The sequence below is a fragment of the Kogia breviceps genome, chromosome 2 (assembly GCF_026419965.1).
Source record: "Kogia breviceps isolate mKogBre1 chromosome 2, mKogBre1 haplotype 1, whole genome shotgun sequence".
Lineage (NCBI taxonomy): Eukaryota > Metazoa > Chordata > Mammalia > Artiodactyla > Physeteridae > Kogia > Kogia breviceps.
In genome coordinates this window covers 46,862,437-46,883,936 of record NC_081311.1, presented here as the reverse complement: position 1 = coordinate 46,883,936, position 21,500 = coordinate 46,862,437, and the positions used below count along the sequence as shown (strand labels likewise).

The following is a 21,500-nucleotide window of genomic DNA, read 5'->3' as shown; positions in this document are numbered from 1 at the left end:
ATGCACCACAACTACTGAGCCTGCGCTCTAGAGCCTGCGAGCCACAACTACTGAGCCCACGTGCCACAAATACTGAAGCCTGTGCACCTAGAGCCTGTGCTCTGCAACAAGAGAAGCCACTGCAATGAGAAGCCCATGCACCGCAAGAAACAGCCCCCACTCGCCGCAACTAGAGAAAGCCCGCGTGCAGCAACGAAGACCCAATGCAGCCAAAAATAAATAAAAAATAAATAAATTTATTTTAAAAAATAGCAATGTCTATATCAACGGGTGAATGGAAAAACAATGCATATACTGGAAAAAGCTACTGATACATTCAACAACACAGATGAATCTCAAAGATCTTCACCTAAGTGCAAGAAGCCAGACACACTAGCATACATAATACACGATTCCATTCATATAAAATGTAAACCGATCTATAGTTCAAAAAAAAAAAAAAAGTAAAAGAAGCAGATCAATAGTTGCCTGGGGCCAGTACAGAAAGAGGAAACTGACCGCAAATAAGTAAGAAGAAACTTTGCAGGGTGACAGGAATGTTCTGTATCTTTACTGTAGTGGGGGCTTCAAGTGTATATGCAAATGTCAAACCTCATCAAATTACATTCTTTAAAAGGATGTACTTTCTTATATGTAAATTATTCCTCAAAGTTGGTAAGGAAAAACATTCTAAATAGCATTTATGCTCTAATTCTTTAATGGAGCTGTGTAATAGGCATTAACTCCTAATATTTACTTTTACTTCAGTCTTCAAGTCTCAGAAATAGTCCACCATGACATCTCCTATCACCAGAAACGCTGGATGCTTCTCTATACAGTATTCTTAGCTGAGTGACTTTTTTTCAGTTCATAATTCATAATAAGCACAATGAGTTAGAGCAGAAAGAAGTCCTTTCTTCACAAATTACCAGACACATTATTCATAGAAATATTACAGTGTAGATCAACTTTTGAGGACACTGTTCCTTTTTTACATTTTTAACACCTCTAATCCCTCTTAATTCAACATCAAATGGCATAAAAACAGCAAAAAATATTATTATATTCAATAAGAGGGATTTAATGTTTCCCCCTCCCTCTCGTAGTGTTCTTTCAGGAAAAGAAACAATTACCATAACCAGAAGAAAATCTCGGTGGATTACTGTTCTGTTGAATCTACCATAAAATAAACAAGAAAGGGAAATTCAGGGCTTCCCTGGTGGCGCAGTGGTTGAGAATCCGCCTGCCGATGCAGGGGATACGGGTTCGTGCCCCGGTACGGGAAGATCCCACATGCCGCGGAGCGGCTGGGCCCGTGAGCCATGGCCGCTGAGCCTGCGCGTCCGGAGCCTGTGCCCCGCAACGGGAGAGGCCACAACAGTGAGAGGCCCGCGTAACACCAAAAAAAAAAAAAAAAAAAAAAAGAAAGGGAAATTCAGATTAAAGCAATTACCCCTTCCTAAGGTAATCACGGCGCACTAAGGAATTGCTAACAGAGGCAAGCAGCAATGTAATTTAGAACACTATGATTATTCTGCATTTGTGTTTAAAGAAAAAATATGTAAATTCTTAAATAATCCTGTTTGTAAGGCCATAAAGGCCCTAAGTCAGTGTTTTTCAAATGGAGTCAGGATAGTATTCTTGATTGGCCTGCTTGTGTTTGTGAGTATATAATTGTGGTTTTGGAATGAATACAAAGGCCAAAAAACAACACACTGTAGAAACGAAAGCTGGTACTTCAAATACATAAAAATGGTGGAGAGAGAGTGATCGTAAGATGCATTGCAGTATAGGAATGCCAAAGTCATAAAAACCTGGACCAAAGTGGTCACCATCATACTTATTCGCAAGCTGATGTTCTGCATACAGATCCCATCTTTGCCTCTACCAACATCCACCAACGGTTTGTGATTGGTTAAAAAAAAAAAAAGTAGTAAATACAAAACAAAGAATGTTTTCTGTATACAGTATTTTTTTAAAGTTTCTCAGCATACTATTTTAAGGCTCAGATCAGTGTTTAAAAACCTGTGCAAAAAGGAAATGCTGATTACAAATTGTTTTGACTGTGATAATGAACACAACTCAAATCACGGGTCATAATGCTTAAAATGGAAAAAAATCAAATTGATATGGCTGGATACTATAACTATAAAGAGTTTATATTTAGCTTTACGTTTTTACAGACGTAATTAAAATATTAACAATAAGTAAAGTCTGGCAGACCCTGAGAATTTCTCCCATTTAAAAGAAGTAATTACAAGATTGAGAAACACTGTCCCTAAGAAATAAAATTTTCAAAATATATTATGGTACAACTTATCACTGTTTTTCATGTTAAGGAAAAAAAGAGCTAAGGAAATAAAAAAGGAGCTACAGGAAAGGTATAGAAAGGTTAAGAATAACTTGTAAGTATGTAACAGGGAAGAGCCAAATCTGACTACCTGTTGGATCTGCTTCTTTTACTTTAAACTTTGCTTTCCAGCTGCTTTTGTTCATTAAAAGGATACTGTCTATACATAATGGCTGGCTCAGGGAACCCCGCCCCTCTGCCTGAATGTTAAACCAAAGTGCCTTTGTTCCGGGAAGCATCCTGACCCTGTCCACCTGTGAATGTCTGCAAAAAAGAAATTAACACATCTCCTCTGGGAGGCTGGCCATTCCAGGGGATATTTGCAAAACTTATGGCCTTTTTACTTTGCTTCCTTATCTCCTCCCCCTCTCTGTTCTATAAAAAAAACTGACATCCAAACCCCAGATAAGGTGGTTTTTTTGGAGACATTAGTCTGCCAGTTTTCTGAATAATTCCGAATAAAGTCATATTCCTTGCCTCAACACCTCGTCTCCTGATTTATTAGGCTGTCAGCAGAGTGAGCTTGGACTCATTAACAATAAATAAATGAAAAAAAAGTATTAAACCTGAGAAACCACACACAACAAATTAAGTCTCTCAAAGAAAATGAAACCCATTTTCACAGAAGTATAAAAAAAAATCTGTTTATAGTTATAAAAACTTTAAAAGTTTATATAAGGCTACAGTGCCAAAAATAAACATACTCTCACTCATATTTTAAATATTAGAAAAAACAATCTAATGGTTGCCCTTATAGTCTTAAACAAAATATTTTTTAATTCAAAAATTGAATTATTGCCAAAATATAAGATAAATAAATTATGAAACTGCTAGAAGCTACATTAAGAGCAATAAAAAGTAGAATGCTTAATGTATACTTTAATCATTAGGAAACTCAGCTTCCCTTCGGGCAAACAATGCTGAAGTCATAATTCTTCCCTGATTTAAAGACATTTCAGAAGTATGATAATTCCAAAACAAAAATAAAAGAGAAGCCAGGACCAAAGGAAACTGGATGGGGAATCAAGAAACAGAGGTCTTATTCCTGGTTCTCCAAGTTATTCTGTGTGGCTCCAGGCAAGTCATTTACAACTCTCAATTCTTCTACTCATTTCCTAGTGATGGAGTGTAAACCAAGAACGTCTCTAAAGAGAGTTCCTCTGGAAGCAAGCACTTAGCATATAAATAATGCTGTTACCTGAGACTATTAAAGATCAAAAAATGTCTCTGAGGGAGGACACCAGGGCCCATCTCTAAGAGATACATGTAAGAGACAAGAATAGCAAAATAACACACCTTCAGGTTTTGGGGTCGACTGAATTTGTTAAGAAGTGCAGTCTGAATGAGCTCCCACCGGCTCCCTGCAGTTCGCTCACCATTCTTTAAGGAAAAAGAAAAACATGAGGAAACTATTCCAAGTTCTTTTACATGGTAGAATCAGAAGTCAAACAGCAAGTATTAAAATACCTTTCAGAGACTAAAAGAACATCAGTTCTGTTCAGTTTTGTTCTTACCTCATCTTCCACCGGGTACAAGTTTTGCTCTGAACAAGGCATCTTAACATGTTTGTTGTCCCACAAATCTTTAAAATGTGTTGGGAAAGGTTTAGGAACTTCCCCTGCTCGCAAAAGATCTACCTGAAATACAAGAAAACTCTAAGTGCATAAAAACTAGGCATACCTCTCACACAAAATAATCCAAAGGAAGCAGCCAAAGCAAATGTTATAAAATACAGACCAGCTCCTAGGCAAGAAATCTCATGTCTTTTTCAGTTGTTCCCACTCCTTACCTCCAGTTAATCAGTTTCCAAGTCACCATGTCCTGGGCATTCTATCTTCATCCCATCCAGCCCCCCACTGCCACCCCTGGTCCTCATTATTCATTGCCTGAATTTGTAGTAACAGCTTTCTATCCCTCTCCCTAACTCCAACTACTCCCAGACACATTCATCCCCCATAAAACCCTTATCCCCACTTGGGAATAACAGTATGTTTCTAAAGTATCCCCAAGCTTCTAATCCTATAATGGCTCCCCTCTGCCTATACTTTGATTCTAAATGATTCCAGTTTTTAACATCCTCTCTTACTGCAAACACTATCTGGGTAAACATCTATTCTGACCTTCAAGACTCAGCTCAATCTTCATTTCCTCTAAGAAGTCTTAAAAACTTTCTAATAGGCAGGAAGTGTATTCTCTCTTGTTTTATTAGATCATTATCATACTAGAGCACACTTTTTTCCCTTCCCCCACTAGACTCTAAACTTCTTGAGAATAGTAATTATATTAACTTTGTATTTTGAATATTTACAACAGCCTGACTTGTGTTTCTAATACGTATGTTTACATACATACAGTTGACCCTTGAACAACGCGGGTTTGAAATGCATGGGTCCACTTATACAAGGATCTTTTTCGATGAATACTTACTACAGTACCACACAATCAGCAGTTGATTGAATCTGTGGATGTGGAATCTCCAATATAGAGGGCCAACTGTAAAGTTATACTTGGATTTTGGACTGCCCAGAGGGTCGGCACCCCTAACCCTTGAGTTGTTCAAGGGTCAACTGAATATGTAAATATACACATATATGTATATGTATGTATGTGTGTATATGTACGCATATATATATACATGCTACTTATAATAAGCATTAAGTAAATGTTTGAGGAAAAAGATACTTTAAAACAAAATAGCTTTACATTTTGCCTAATCTGGACATTTCATATAAATGGAATCATACAAAATGTGACCTTTTGTGCCTGGCCTCCCACTTAGCATAATGTTTTCAAGGTTCATCCATGCTATAGCATAAATCAGAATTTCACTGTAGATCATCAAATAATCACATAAATAAATATAAAATTTCAACTGTAAGATGCTATAAATGAGAGGTTCATAGTGTCATAAGAACCTTTCTAGACAATTTTAGCTTATCTGGTAAGCTTAGGGAAGGCTTCGAGGAAGTAGCAATTGAGCTCAACTCCAAAGGATAAAAAGAAGTAGGAAAAGGCGGAAGAAACAAGAAAAGGGAACAGCCTTGAAAAGGGAAAGCTGCTGTCAAATAGGCAGCTTCATTAAAAGTCTGCAACCCAAGATAAATAAATTTATATGCCATTTATATAGATAACCATTAAAACCATGAGTGTGTACCCCGAGAGAGAAGGAGAAGAGGACCTATGAAAAAGCTTTGGGGAACTCCAACGATGTTTAAGGGCCACATGTAGAAAAAAAGCTAAAAGGAACATAAGAAGTGGCTTAAGGAGGTAGGAAGAAAATCACGATTATATGGTGTCAAGGAATCCAAAGGATGAGAATATTCCAAGGAGGAAAGAATAAAGAGTAGTCAAAAGTGGCTGAGTCATCAATGATGCCAAAAGTATTTTCACCTCCATATGAGGATCCCAAGTGATTCTGTAAAGATGTTCCATGTAAAAGACATCACAAAGAAAGAAAACTACAGGCCAATATCACTGATAAACATAGATGCAAAAATCCTCAACAAAATATTAGCAAACAGAATCCAACAGCACATTAAAAGGATCATACACCATGATCAAGTGGGGTTTATCCCAGGAATGCAAGGATTCTTCAATATACGCAAATCAATCAACGTGATACACCATATCAACAAACTGAAGGAGAAAAACCATATGATCATCTCAATAAATGCAGAGAAAGCTTTTGACAAAATTCAACACTCATTTATGATAAAAACCTTGCAGAAAGTAGGCATACAGGGAACTTTCCTCAATATAATAAAGGCCATATATGACAAACCAACAGCTAGCATCGTTCTCAATGGTGAAAAACTGAAACCATTTCCACTAAGATCAGGAACAAGACAAGGTTGCCCACTCTCACCACTCTTATTCAACATAGTTTTGGAAGTTCTAGCCACAGCAATCAGAGAAGAAAAAGAAATAAAAGAATCCAAATAGGAAAAGAAGAAGTAAAGCTGTCACTGTTTGCAGATGACATGATACTATACATAGAGAATCCTAAGGATGCTACCAGAAAACTACTCGAGCTAATCAATGAATTTGGTAAAGTTGCAGGATACAAAATGAATGCACAGAAATCTCTGGCATTCTTATACACTAATGATGAAAAATCTGAGAGTGAAATTAAGAAAACACTCCCATTTACCACTGCAACAAAAAGAATAAAATATCTAGGAATAAACCTACCTAAGGAGACAAAAGACCTGTATGCAAAAAACTATAAGACACTGATGAAAGAAATTAAAGATGATACAAATAGGTGGAGAGAGATACCATGCTCTTGGATTGGAAGAATCAACATTGTGAAAATGACTATACTACCCATAGCAATCTACCGATTCAATGCAATCCCTATCAAATTACCACTGGCATTTTTTACAGAACTAGAACAAAAAATTTCACAATTTGTATGGAAACACAAAAGACCCCGAATAGCCAAAGCAATCTTGAGAACGAGAAATGGAGCTGGAGGAATTAGGCTCCCTGACTTCAGACTCTACTACAAGGCTACAGTAATCAAGACAGTATGGTATGGGCACAAAAACAGAAATATAGATCAATGGAACAGGATAGAAAGCCCAGAGATAAACCCACACACATATGGTCACCTTATCTTTGATAAAGGAGGGAAGGATATACAGTGGAGAAAAGACAGCCTCTTCAATAAGTGGTGCTGGGAAAACTGGACAGCTACATGTAAAAGAATGAAATTAGAACAATCCCTAACACCACACACAAAAATAAACTCAAAATGGGTTAAAGACCTAAATGTAAGGCCAGACACTATCAAACTCTTAGAGGAAAACATAGGCAGAACACTACACGACATAAATCACAGCAAGATCCTTTTTGACCCATCTCCTAGAGAAATGGAAATAAAAACACAAATAAACAAATGGGACCTAATGAAACTTAAAAGCTTTTGCATAGCAAAGGATACCATAAACAAGACCAAAAGACAACCCTCAGAATGGGAGAAAATATTTGCAAATGAAGCAACTGACAAAGGATTAATTTCCAAAATTTATAAGCAACTCATGCAGCTCAATAACAAAAAAACAAACAACCCAATCCAAAAATGGGCAGAAGAACTAAATAGACATTTCTCCAAAGAAGATATACAGATTGCTAACAAACACATGAAAGAATGCTCAACATCATTAATCATTAGAGAAATGCAAATCAAAACTACAATGAGATATCATCTCACACCGGTCAGATTGGCCATCATCAAAAACTCTAGAAACAATAAATGCTGGAGAGGGTGTGGAGAAAAGGGAACCCTCTTGCACTGCTGGTGGGAATGTAAATTGATACAGCCGCTATGGAGAACAGTATGGAGGTTCCTTAAAAAACTACACATAGAACTACCATACGACCCAGCAATCCCACTACTGGGCATATACCCTGAGAAAACCATAATTCAGAAAGACTCATGTACCAAAATGTTCATTGCAGCTCTATTTACAATAGCCAGGACATGGAAGCAACCTAAGTGTCCATCAACAGATGAATGGATAAAGAAGATGTGGCACATATATACAATGGAATATTACTCAGCCATAAAAAGAAATGAAACTGAGTTATTTATAATGAGGTGGATGGACCTGGAGTCTGTCATACAGAGTGAAGTAAGTCAGAAGGAGAAAAACAAATACCGTATGCTAACACATATATATGGACTCTAAGGGAAAAAAATGTCATGAAGAGATTAGTGGTAGGACGGGAATAAAACACAGACTTACTCGAGCATGGACTTGAGGATATGGGGAGGGGGAAGGGTGGGCTGTGACGAAGTGAGAGAGTGGCAGGGACATATATACACTATCAAATGTAAATTAGATAGCTAGTGGGAAGCTGCCGCATAGCACAGGGAGATCACCTCTGTGCTTTGTGACCACCTAGAGGGGTGGGATAGGGAGGGTGGGAGAGAGGGTAATGCAAGAGGGAAGAGATATGGGAACATATGTATATGTATAACTGATTCAGTTTGTTGTAAAGGAAAAACTAACACACTATTGTAAAACAATTATACTCCAATAAAGATGTTTAAAAAAAAAAAAAAAAAAAAGATGTTCCATGTAATCTGAGGTGACGAAAACAGGTACCAGTAGAGGTTCACACATAGGGGAACATATATATAAGAATATGCTTTGGATGTCTTCTAAATGTGTGTGTGCATGTGTGTAGTGCATGCACCTACATGTGTTTGCCTTATGTGTGTACATATTGGTGTGTGAATGTGTGTGTGCATGCATGTGTTTACAGATAATCAAGCACTGACTATTATGTCCATGCAATTTCAGACTGCCTTACATTTCTAATGCTAAATATCAGCTTTACTTTATTACTTCAAATTCTGTAACTATTAATATCTGGCATCTTAGAAATGTAACTAAGGACTATCTATTTAATAACTAACTATTAATTATACACATATCATATTACCATATTCAGGAAAAAGAATCTAGAAGAAAATACACCAAATTGTTAAACTCTAGGAATAGGACTGAGAGACACTTGGGTTTTGAGGTATACACTTTCACATAACAGTTGCGCTTTTTTTTTTTTTCCCATTGAGCCTATATTACTTTTGTAATAAAATAAAACTTTCATAAATTCATTGGATATCTAACAATAAATAAACAGTAGTTACAGAGATTAAGTAATGATGGTATAAGATGCTTCAGGTTTTCTCTGTGGGTAGTGGGAAAGAGGAAGCAGGAAAGGTCAAAATATCACTTACTTCCCCCGATCAACCTTTTCTCCAAATCTTCACCATTAACATCTTGTCAGTCATCCAAATTTTTCTTAATTTTACACACATTATCAATGCCTCCTTTTCCCTTATCACCCATACTTAAGAATTCACCATGTCCTATCAATATTACCTCAAAACAATGCAACAGTTTATTCTTTTTATTCCCATGGTTATTATCGTCTCAGTTATTTCCAAACTTTTTAAAATAGCAAAACTCTTTTTTTCCCTAAGAAATCTGATACAAAATCATTATATTTAAACATAAGCTATTTAAATAAATATAATTTTTACAGTAACTTTACATATTCTAACATCAATAGCAATGAGGTTACTTTAAGGACGATAAAATCTGAATCAGGAGTTAGAGATGACAGCTAAAGCTTACATCAATCTACTATTTATATATCTTACCCAGTATTAAGAAAATCCTATTCACACACCAAAATAGTTGCAAATGGTAACCTTTTTTAACTGATAATTTGATGCTTAAGGAAATTCTTCAGTCAAACAGCAGTGGCAAGAGAACCTTGATTCTATGATCTGCATAAAAATGAGTTCTCTTGGTAAAATCTGCTGGTTAAAATATGGTATTAAGCATTTTAAAATTTGAGTGCATTTGTTAGTTCTTTTACTACAGGTTTTTCGTAGCTAAAAATATAATTTAGAAGAGAAACAAGAGTCAATTTCAAAAGAACCCCTGAACCACTTCCATGCAGCACAATTTGATAATTATTGTTTCTTTACTTTTCATTTCTTATCTGAGCTCTTACATTACCTTCCCCTGTTTCCAATGTATCCTCACTTCAGATTTCCTTACCTATACCTGTCTGATCAATCTTGCTATACATACAGTACAACTATTGTCTACACAGACATTTTAACGAGTTCCAATTCCTATAGACTCAAGTCCAGTTCCTAGCACCTGAAGCCCTCTACAATATGGACCCTATCCACTTTCCAAGTCTTCTCTTCCACCATTTCCCATCCAAATTCTCAGTTCTAGCAAATCAATTGTTTTTCATTTCTAAAACAAATAGTTTTTAACCACACAGCCTTTGCCTATACAGATTATGTATCTGTCTGGAATTCCCTTGCCTTACTAAATTAACTTCACCTCAGAAATTTCTGCTTATCTTTAGGAGCTCAATCAAACCCCACCATCCTGCTCAATGTTGCTGCTCCCTAACTATGTTAATAAATTTTATACTTCAAAGTATTTAATCACATGTAGACTAAGTTGTACAAGAAAAGGGATTTCTTTTAAGTAGCCCCTGTGAAATCTAATATAGCGTCTGACTAATAAATGGGATGAATATTTAATCCTCTATGGGTTTTTGTTTGTTTGTTTGTTTTGGCCATGCCACACGGCTTGTAGGATCTTAGTTCCCTGACCAGGGATCAAACCCAGGCCCACAGCGGTGAAAGCGCTGAGTCCTAACCATCCTAACCACTGGACCACCAGAGAATTCCCAAGAGATGAATATTTAAAACTATTCTATGAGTGATAGAAATCTTCTAAAACTGGATTATGGTGATGGTTGCCTAAGTCAGTAAATTAACTAAATATGGGCTTCCCTGGTGGCACAGTGGTTAAGAATCCGCCTGCCAATGCAGGAGGGACAGGGGTTCAAGCCCTGGTCTGGGAAGATCCCACATGCTGCGGAGCAACTAAACACATGCACCAAAACTACTGAGCCTGAGCTCTAGAGCCCACGAGCCACAATTACTGAGCCCCTGTGCCACAACTACTAGAGCCCGTGCACCTAGAGCCCGTGCTCTGCAACAAGAGAAGCCACCGCAATGAGAAGCTTAAGCACCACAACAAAGAGTAGCCCCCGCTAGCTGCAACTAGAGAAAGCCTATGTGAAGCAACAAAGACCCAATGCAGCCAAAAATAAATAAATAAAAACTTTTAAAAAATTAACTAAATATCACTGAATTGAGTACTTAAAGTGGGTTAATTTTCTATACCTCAATAAATTTGTTGTTGTTGTTTTAAAAAAAAAGAACCCATGGACAGTGTGAAAGAGGTTACATGGGGTTAGTTAGGTATGGGAAGTTATTGTTTAGTAGGCAGAGTTTCTGTGTGGGAAGATGAAAAACTTCTGGAAATGAATAGTGGTAACGGTTGCACAACATTGTGAATGGACTGAATGCCAATGAAATGTACACTTAAAAATGGTTAAGATGGTATGGGCTTCCCTGGTGGCGCAGTGGTTGAGAATCCGCCTGCCGATGCAGGGCACACGGGTTCGTGCCCCAGTCTGGGAAGATCCCACGTGCTGCGGAGCGGCTGGGCCCATGAGCCATGGCCACTGAGCCTGCGCGTCCAGAGCCTGTGCTCCGCAATGGGAGAGGCCACGACAGTGAGAGGCCCGCGTACCACAAAAAAAAAAAAAAAAAAAATGGTTAAGATGGTATATGTATAACCACAATTTTTAAAAATAAAGTTTGTTTTAAAAATGTTGAGTTTGAGATACCTCTGGGACAGTGATGGAGATGTCTAGACAAATCTAAAGCTCAGAAAAGAGGGTAAAACTGAAGAATGATTTGAGGATATTGAACCACATACAACTTTGAATTTTAGTACCTAACATGTAGTGGGTACTCAAAAAATATTGTCAATTGAATTTTTTTTAAATCCAATAAATTTTCTTAAAAATACAGAAAAATCAATTTTCTCACCAGCTAACAAGGATTCATCTTATGGATTTGTTAAGTACCATGTTAAGTAAGCTATCATTATATTTCTCCATCCTGTAGAATTCTCAGTACTGTATATATGCAGAAAAGAGAAGCACTTTCTATGCTTTGGTCTGTTTTTCACATTTATAAGTATCAGAATAAATTAAGACTTAGCATCTTCTCTCTTTATAGGTAAGAGGTAACACCTACCCGAATAGTCACTGTGTGATTGGCAGATGGTCTCAACGGAGGCAGCCGGATCCCACACCTTGGCATTCTTCTCATCTCCTCAATAGGAGTTCCAAGCCATTTCTTATCTGGAGAAAGGTGAGGTGGAATGTATTTAGGGATCTTCCTTTCTGTTCTTTGATGTTTGATTTCACATTGTTCTTTTCTAAGATCAAAACAAATGTATTCAGTCACAAACCACTTACCGTTTAAATTTACTTAGATACACAAGTGAAAAAACTTACCCAGAATGTTATTGTTTAAAATGTGCCAAACTTGCTCTTTCTCCTTGGTATTTAGAAAAAAACAAAACAAAACAAAACAACAAAAAACCTTATAAGGTTTACAGTAAAACCCAAGAGCTTATTTTCAATAGTCTGTGGAAGGAATTTCCAAACACACGTAAACCACCTTCTGAAAAAAGGGACCATGTAAAAATATGTACACTGCCAAATGAGTCATGATTCACAGTATCAGCTACTTCTCAGGACTCTAGACAGTAATTTTCAATGAAGTGAACTTACTATGGCATGCCTGCCATAAAAGATCGCAAAAATTATGGAGCAGGCTTTAAGATATCATATGGGATGATTGCATAAATAAAATTTTTACATTTACATTTTTTTTTGTAATCAGACTGGGATTTAAATCCCAGCTTTACTACCCACAAGTTACATAATTTCAGTGAATTCTCTAACCCAAATCTCAATTTTCTCATTTGTGAAGTGAGTACAATAACACCTGCCTGCCTGTTAGAGCATTAGAGAAGGTGCATAATGGCCTAAGAAAACAGCAGTTACTATCATATTTATGTTCTAGTAATTCCCATAAATCTCAGAAGGAAGTTCATGAAACTAAAGTCTGATTATTTATTACTTCTTGCTTTCTGTTTCTGGGATTTTTAGAATTTAACATTTTGAACCTAGGTTTAAATTTAGCATAAATAGTTAACAAGAAAGACAACTATTTCTTTCCTTCAGTGTAAACCATAACTTTGTTAAGCCCGCCCCTTACAAAATTATAAAACATGTTACACTACTGAAGATACTCTTGATGGCAAAAATTACCTTTTATCCTCTGCTTTCGGAATTCTCATGAAATGATCTGTGATTTTAGAATCCTTTTTCCCATGTTGCTTAGAATTTCTGCACTCTACATTCAGGCTAGAAGTACTTCCAGGTAGTTTGACATTTAAATCATTCGTTCCAGTACGACTCTCTCCTTCAAATTGGAAATGTAATCGAATCTCACCTCCCTTAGCAGAGGACCGTTTCCTCAATTCAGTGTCAGCTTCTCTTACTTGGAACCTTGAAGGTTTATTTGCTGTTTGGGCGGAACTATCTTCCTGTTCATCAAAACCTGGACTTGTCTCTTCATCTGCTTCTGAGTCCTGACAACTATTTTTGGAATTATCTACATCCATTGGTGACTCGGGTTCACTTTCTTTCTCAAATGCAGGAGAATTTCCTAGGCTACTTTCTTGTCTACTCAATTTGTTGGCATTTTTCTGTCCAGTACAAACATCCTCAGAACTGATATCTGACAAGGGGCTCTCTGGCACCACGTCTGTCTCTTCCTGCTGACACCCTGCACAGTCTTTGGTGGGATGGCAAGCCTTGCTGCACTTCTGGTGGCTTCTGGCTTCTACACCCTGTTTATCTTCTGTTGTCTGTTTTGCATTCACAAGCTTTATAGGTGTCAAAAATTGTTGATTATCTCTACTCTCCTCACTATTTGTGTCGCTGTGATCATCATTTTGGGGTGACTGATCAATGTTAGCATTACTGAACTGCTCTGGTACCAGAGTTACTATTGGAGGTTCACTTTCCAAAAGCCGCTCTGAATGTTTCCCTTCCTTTTGCCACTTACAGATAGCTGCAGTCTGATGCTGGTTCAAATATTGTGTACTTTTTTCAACTGGTGATTTATCAAAACCTAGCTGAGAAACATTTTCTAATTTTTCCATGTTATGTTGATAAAAGTTATCTTTCTGTACAGAACTCATCATGGATTCTTCTCTTGTATTGTTGTTTTCTTTACTATGCAAACTACAAAAGAATAGAAAGAATGATACAACAGAACTTATGATACAACAGAAAGGATTTATGATGCAAAAAAATCACTTACCTGAACACACTCCTACAATGTCACAGCATTAATTAAACTACTTGTGATTACCTGAGCATACAGCATGCTCTTTCACGGGTTCATGTCTTTGCACATATGCCTATAATGCCCTTTCCCCAATTGTGTGCCTGGCAAACACCTGCCACAGTGCAGTGTTAAACTTCACTCACCTCCTGTGCAGTCTTTCCTGTAAAGGTAAAGCTGACTGTCTGTTTTATATGCTAACCACCACTGTACCTTGTTTAAACCTTTACTGTTGCATTGATCACACCATGTAATCATCATGTGTTTTGGTGTCTGTCAGCATCACTACACTATAAGTATCTTAAAGACAGAGACTATTCCTCTTTCATCTCTGTATCTCAAGTATATTGGACAATCCCTGGCACACAGGAGACTCTAAAAAATTATTATTTATTAAATGAAATGTAGATAAAAATGGGAAAGCAAAAAGAAGAGAAAACAGCATGAAGCACAATAAAACATCCATATATCATGTTCTTCATTTCTCTATATAGGTATGGTTCTTTACCTTTCTGATTCAGCTGTCTTGAGTCCTTTCGTGTCCATCCAACTGGTAATAGTCTTCTGTTTGAAAACTGTAAAAAAAAAAAAAAAATTAATTAATTAATTAATGTATGTGCATGCATACCTTCAAAGAGAAAATACCTATAGCAGCATATATGCATGTAAGGCATTATGACCGGTTCTGTGGATTAAACAACGATTAATCACTCCTTCCCCACTCAGGCAATGGAAGATAATACATTTGGCATAGAAGAGAAAGTGACTAGACCCTAAAAAATTGGTGTGGCCTAATGGATGAGAGTACATGCTCTGAAATCAGATTACCTAGATCCAAATCCTGGCTCTCCTACTGGATTCCTGTATGACTTTGTGAAGAGTCATTTCTCTGTGTCTCTGATTCCTTATTAGTAAACATGCAAATTAATATATCTTTCCTGGGGTTATTGTGAGGTTTAAATTAAATAATAACCATTGCAAAGTGTTTAGGGCATTATCTGATATAAGTTCAGTAAACATTAGTTCTTAACTATCATTAGTATCGAAAGAGATGCTGAGGGAGTTCCCTGGTGGTCTAGTGATTAGGATTTGGTGTTTTCACTGCCATGGCCCAGGTTTAATCCCTGGTCGGGGAACTGAGACCCTGCAAACTGTGTGGCACAGCCAAAATAATAATAATAATAAATTTTAAAAATAAATTTAAAAGATCCTGAGAAGAAATTAAGATATTTCTGAGGAAAAGACTACTTTAGGGAACTGAAGTAAATGGGATCATCTGATAAGTAGTGCTTGAATTGTGTCTTGAAGAATAAACATGTCATCACATAAAAGGAAAATCAGAAGCAACAGAACCAATGGCAGAAAAATATAAAGCAAGCAACAGAAAATATGGCTGAAAAGTCAGCTAGGACCGTACCATAGAGATCCCCGAATAACCCACAAAGAGAGGTACAAAAAAGTGTCAAAAGTCACACTCAGAGTTATAATGCCAGAGTTCAAATCTAGGGGGCTCCAAGTCAGGCAGGATACATAGCCTGGAGGGCAGATGTGAAGGGGCAAGAAGGAACAGCCTGTCAGTAGAAGCCAGTGAGGAAGGTACTGGTCTAGTTCAGTGGTTCCCAAACCATCTGAATCATCAGGAGGCTGACAACAAATGGATCCAAGGGCCACACCTAGACCTTCTGAATCAAAATCTATATGTGATGGAGGTATGAGGGAAGCTGGAATCTGTATTTTTTTTTCAAAAAATGATTTTGATGATCAGCAAGGTTGAAGAAATATTGGTCAAGATCTAAAAACAGCCCTTGTAAGGACAGAGAATAAAAAGTCGAGAAGTGAGAGTCATTACAGACTTCACAATGATAGGAGAAGTTAAAGGTGACACTAAGCTTTAATGCTTGAGACTTGAAAGATGATGACAACATTAAATAGAAATGTAGACTATAAAAGAACTGGATTTAGGGGAAAAATATGATTGGGTCAATACTGAACACACTAAATTTGAAATGCCAAAAAGGTAACTAGACAGAAATGACCAGCAGACAGTAGCAAAAGTAGAACTGATGGTTCAGTAAGGGACATGTAACAAATAAATTCAAGCCACAGTTTATATACACATTAGAAATTTAAGCATGCTTTCAAAATTTAATGTACTGCATATGGATTACATGTATATAACATTTTAGTATAAGAAAATCTTAAACATTCTCAACTACTGTCTAAATTACAATGTAAGAATCTAGGTACCTTAGGTCATAAACTCTTATTTACCTGTGTCCCCTCAAACACCATAACATGAGATGCCATCCCAAATATATGAAAATCAACAATTTATTTACCACTGCATTTGAGTGCCATATAATTTATACTTTCCACAAAATCTTTTATTAGCATTTTAAAAATCATTTCTTTCACAAAAATTATATATACATTTGATATTTCTTGTTAAACACCACTACTTTCGTGACTTTATTAAGTTACTACTTCTACAGCAAATCAGGCTTCAGAGAAAAAATTAGATTCAGTCACAAGGGAGTCAGAGGATGATCCACTTGGTTCTGAGACTTCTTCTACAGTTCCATCTTCTCTATTTAATTTCCTTATATCAAACACAGAAAGTATAGAAAATCCTCAAAGTACAAATCAGCAATGAGCCAAAAAATTCATTTTTGGGGTCAGTGTAGAATTTAAAATACTTTTCCATAAATGTAAAGATTCAGTGGCATGCAATGGCTAGGTTCCTATAATACACATGAAGCATGGCACTATGATGACAAGTCTACAGAACTTAAAGAGTGCATGCATCATTTCCTAAAAAACTAGGAAGAGTGTTTCAATGCAGTTGAAGGAGAGGTCTCCCTCCTGCAGCTCTGACGCTGAGAATGTGTTCTGTCTCTGGCTTCAGGCTTCCTATCATAATTCCTGAAGCCTGAGAACAGGGTGAAGGAGGAGAAGCAAGAGGTGAGGGACTGACATTTCCTGCTAATAAAATGGTCCTCAGTCCTTCTGATGGCCCCAGAGAAAGGACAGCCTACTTCTCTTTCCAATACCACTACTTCTGGCTTCAAAAGGTTTCTTTCACAACACATCACAGGACTGTATCAGTTGTAACCCTCTTAATCCTGAAGTAAGCATAAAACGATGTGTCCTGAGTTCTGGGGAATTTCTTTTAACTAGAAGTAATCACAGCAAACAAAAAGGGAGGCAACAGAAGGTGATGAAATATCAAAAGATACGAGATCTGGAGTCAAACAAAATCCTGGGCTGAGCTCTTTGCTCAGTCACTTACTAGCATGTACTTCCATTTCTTTAAGCCTTTATTTCTTCACCTGCGAAATGGGGTTAACAATACCTATTTACAAGGCTTATGTGGATCAATGAGAGAAAATATTGTGCCAATCTCACAAAGCAGAAACTCAACAAATGGATTCTCTAACAACATTTCCACCCAATCTCATTTTTCACTGAGATCAGTAGTTCTCCAAATTTACTCTGACTTCACACCATTTATATAATCTCATAAGTAACCTCACTCAGTAACCAGCAAATTTCAATGAGCAAATCATTCAATTAGGTGCTAGAGATACCGGCAAAAGGCACAAAATGCAGTAAAATTCACCTGCATTTAAAGGAACACCCAGACCTTCACAAAAAGCCTCTTTCGTCCAGCAGCAGCAAGATAAGGCATGGGAAGGGTGTGGTGAGACTAAGAGCAATGGACAGTGGGAGAGTTCTGAGGTGAGGAAAGAGGTTTGAAGGTGCTTTTGACAGCACTGAGGCTGAAAGAATGATAAGGGGTATGGGGGACAAGGCAGCTCCAGTCTCCCACCCACCCACCACTGACCTACACTTGGATCATCCCTGGAGTGAGGAGAGAAACTCTAGGTAGTTATAACAGGCAGAAAAGGGGAGCTCCTACAGCAACACAACTGGATAAACCATTCCCCATCAGAGTGTGAATAGCATGCTGAGTTCTGCCTATATGCAGATTTGCAGATTTCAATCAGTATAAGAAATATGCCCAGGAAGATAAATAACACAAAATTTAAAGATACTGAATATCCATTTCTCTATCTCACTTCTCCTAGGATAACTATATATACACAGTTTAAATACCAAGTTCCTAAAAGAATTCCAAAATCTCAAATAGGTTTTGACACAAGTTTAGATTTTGAACATTTTGTTAATTCGTGTCCTGTGCCAGGTATAGAGAAAACATTTACACACATGCACAAGTACAGCCCAAGTATTAATTCACCCCCTCTTTCGCAGAAAATCAGGAAATCCAATTAGTGAGGACTGACAGCCCCCACAACTCACTCCTTCTCCTTTACATGCAAATAAAGTTAATAGGACCACAAATTAGCCTGTCACAGAAGTCTGATACAGTACTTGGAGGTCACCCTTAGTTCTCCTCCCCTCCACTCTCCTTCAACAAGTTCTCTGAAATCTACATCCTAAATCTTAAACCCATCCCTTCCTCCCCATCTTCAAAACAGCACCAATATTAAAAGAACAGTTACATCACTCACTGGGCAACTGCATTTGTTTCCTGCAACTGGTCTCCTTGTCTACAGTCTTGACTTTCTCTGACCCAGCATTTCACAAACTACAAATGATCAACATTTTTTAATGAAATAATACAGACAACATGATAATGCAGCATACACAGTAAAGTATTATTTCATGAAACATTTGTTATAAATATGAACTATTTACCAGGAGGGGGGGGGGCGAGAGGGAGAGGGAGAGGGAGAGGGAGAGGGAGAGGGAGAGGGAGAGGGAGAGGGAGAGGGAGAGGGAGAGGGAGAGAGGGAGGGAGGGGAGGGAGGGAGAGAGGGAGAGAGGGAGAGGGAGAGGGGGAGAGGAAGAGGAAGAGGGAGAGGGAGAGGGAGAGGGAGAGGGAGGGGGGAGAGAGAGAGAGAGAGAGAGAGAGAGAGAGAGAGAGAGAGAGAGAGAGAGAGAGAGAGAGAGAGAGAGAGGGAGAGAGGGAGAGGGAGAGGGAGAGGGAGGGAGGGAGGGAGGGAGGGAGGGAGATTGATTGCTTACTCTGTGTACCAGGTGAAATTTATACTGTGGGTTGCAGTCAGAAAGGTCCAAAGAACACTGCCTAAGCCATCTTTATAAAATATTAACCAAATGATATCCCCTTTCTTACAAGCTTTTTAGTGGCTCCCCGTTAACCAAAGATCAAGTCCAAACTCCTTGAAATGGCACGTGAGTTCGTCCATAAATAAGCTCTTGCTCCCCTCCCCAGCCTCAGCTGAGTCTTGTCATTCGGTCTCCTGTCAAAAGCCACCTTTTGTACATGCTGCTCCCTCTGCCTCTATAATTTTTTCTTTCCTTGGTTTATACAGCAAATCCTGCTCATCCTTCAATACTAAGGGCAGGTCTGCTCTACATTGCCTCTAAGTCCTGAGAGAACTAAGTGTACACCATTCATCAGAGGACTTCCTAACCTGTGCCCATTCTCTTATACTGCTGACAAACACATCTTTTTTGAAATGCTCCCATCCTTGCATGACACAACAAAAGCAGGCTTTCCTCCTACTTCTCTGGCTGCTTCTCTTCAGTCTACTCTTGGTGGTGTCTGTCCTAGGCCGCCTTTATTTTCACTACATGCTTTATACTATCTAATCTACTACCGTCATATCAATTATGGTGTATGTGACAATAACTCCCAAACCTGTATTTCCAGCACAGATATATTTCTTATGAGGTACAAAGCCACATAACCCACTCCCTCCTAAATCCATCCATTTTTCCCCTTTCCTACCTACTGCCTGCAACCAACTATTAATCATCATTATCTCCCATCTAGACTAACTCCTTAACTATCTTGGGCCTGCACTTCTGCTCCCTTTCAATCTATTCTTCATTTTCCACACACCAGCCACAAGGACCTTTAAAATATATATTTTAAAATAAATATACATATATTTAAAAATATATATCCAATCAAGTCACTCCCCTACTGAAACCCTTTAATAGTTTCACATTGCCCTTAGAAATAAAGTTCAAAACCCTTAGCGTTGCCCAGTATGATCTGATCTTTGCCTACCTCTCTGCAACCTCATCTCTCACTATGCTCCCCTGCTGACAATATGAATCAGCTGCACTTTGGGATCACTTCATTAACTTCTCTTCATCTAGCTAACTCATCACTCTTCAGTCCTCAGAATAAGGTTCTTATCTTCTGGCTGGGAGATACCTTTGAGCCCACAAACTGGATTAAGTACACCTGACTCCTACCACAACGCTCTGTTCCTTCATGAACTGGAACATCCATTACTCTTTATTATGTTAACTTCCCTAATTGTCTCTCTCTCCTGATAGATTTGAGAGTCTGAAGACAGAAACCAAGTTACTTTTGTTCAACACTGTACACCAGAAACAAGCATAACGCAAGCTAAGAATAATAGCTCTGCACCCAGGGACTTAGAATGTAAATTGAGATAAGCTGTGATTTTCTTTGCAGCTTTCTTTCCATCTAGAGGCTGAAGCGTCACATACACAATTAAACCTCCTTAACAACTAAGGCAATTTCTCACTCAAACCCGAAGAAAGCAACCAAGTGGAGTATCCTACCACTTCCCTCCCTGTGAGCGACTGCTCATCAGGGTTTCTCACACCACCAATCGCCACGGGAAAAATCCGGCCCCATTCTCCCACTAGTAGCCTTAGTGGCTCACCAAGGGGACCTCAGAGTTCAGAGTGGTGCACACAAGACCAGAAAAAGGGGGGGGGGGGGCGGTGCTGTAGTCCCTGGCTCCTCAGAGACCAAGAAGAGGTTTGGGCCGAGGCGAAGGACAAAGAGCTTTATTTCCCCACGTACCAAGCGAGGTGGCGCTGCCTCTGTGCGGTCCCGCCCGCCCCGGGACGCAGCCTGACGAGGACGGCGGGACCCTTAACTGCACCGGAGCGTCCTTGGGATCGAGGACGCGCCTCTGCCTGCCGGGGAAGCTCCGGGCGTCCGAGGCGGCCGGCGGAGAAGTTGCAGCGGCGCCCCAGCGGGGTCGCTTGGTGCAGGGCTCACAGCCGGGGCCCGCACTCATTCTGGGACCCGCAGCGCACAGTCCCCGGGCTAGCCCGGGCGGAGAGCCTCATTCACTAACCCTGGGAGGGACGGACTGCGCCTCCTTCTCGGCGCCTCCCGACACCATGCCCTCTCTGCCGCTGCCTGCTTCTGCAGCTGCTGCTCTGCCGGCCTCCCGAGCCAGACCCTATCCAGTCGCCTGCCTTCCCTCTTCCACAGGCACCCCACCTTCCTCGAGACGCGACGCTTAGCTTCGTTCACTTTCCCACCACCGGAAAGCTGCCGTCAGGTGCTTCCGGCTTCCG

The 21,500-nt window shown here is 38.8% G+C and overlaps 1 protein-coding gene across 6 annotated transcripts in view; it reads right to left on the bottom strand.

The window, feature by feature from the left end:
- PARG (poly(ADP-ribose) glycohydrolase) overlaps nucleotides 1–21,492 on the bottom strand; it is a 121,027-nt gene extending 99,535 nt beyond the window's left edge. For 2 of the 6 annotated variants that reach the window (XM_067025186.1, XM_067025187.1), the window contains exons 1-6: nucleotides 21,424–21,492; nucleotides 14,668–14,734; nucleotides 13,076–14,056; nucleotides 11,991–12,174; nucleotides 3,844–3,966; nucleotides 3,626–3,709 (exon numbers count right to left, since the gene is read on the bottom strand). In XM_067025186.1, coding sequence (XP_066881287.1) covers nucleotides 3,626–3,709; nucleotides 3,844–3,966; nucleotides 11,991–12,174; nucleotides 13,076–14,056; nucleotides 14,668–14,705 — 1,410 coding nt within the window. In that variant the 5' untranslated portion in view covers nucleotides 14,706–14,734; nucleotides 21,424–21,492. Of the gene's footprint in view, nucleotides 1–3,625; nucleotides 3,710–3,843; nucleotides 3,967–11,990; nucleotides 12,175–13,075; nucleotides 14,057–14,667; nucleotides 14,735–20,994 lie in introns of all 6 variants that reach the window. The other 4 variants (XM_059055114.2, XM_067025185.1, XM_059055116.2 and 1 more) reach the window with 4 other exon arrangements.
- Nucleotides 21,493–21,500: the final 8 nt, after the last annotated feature.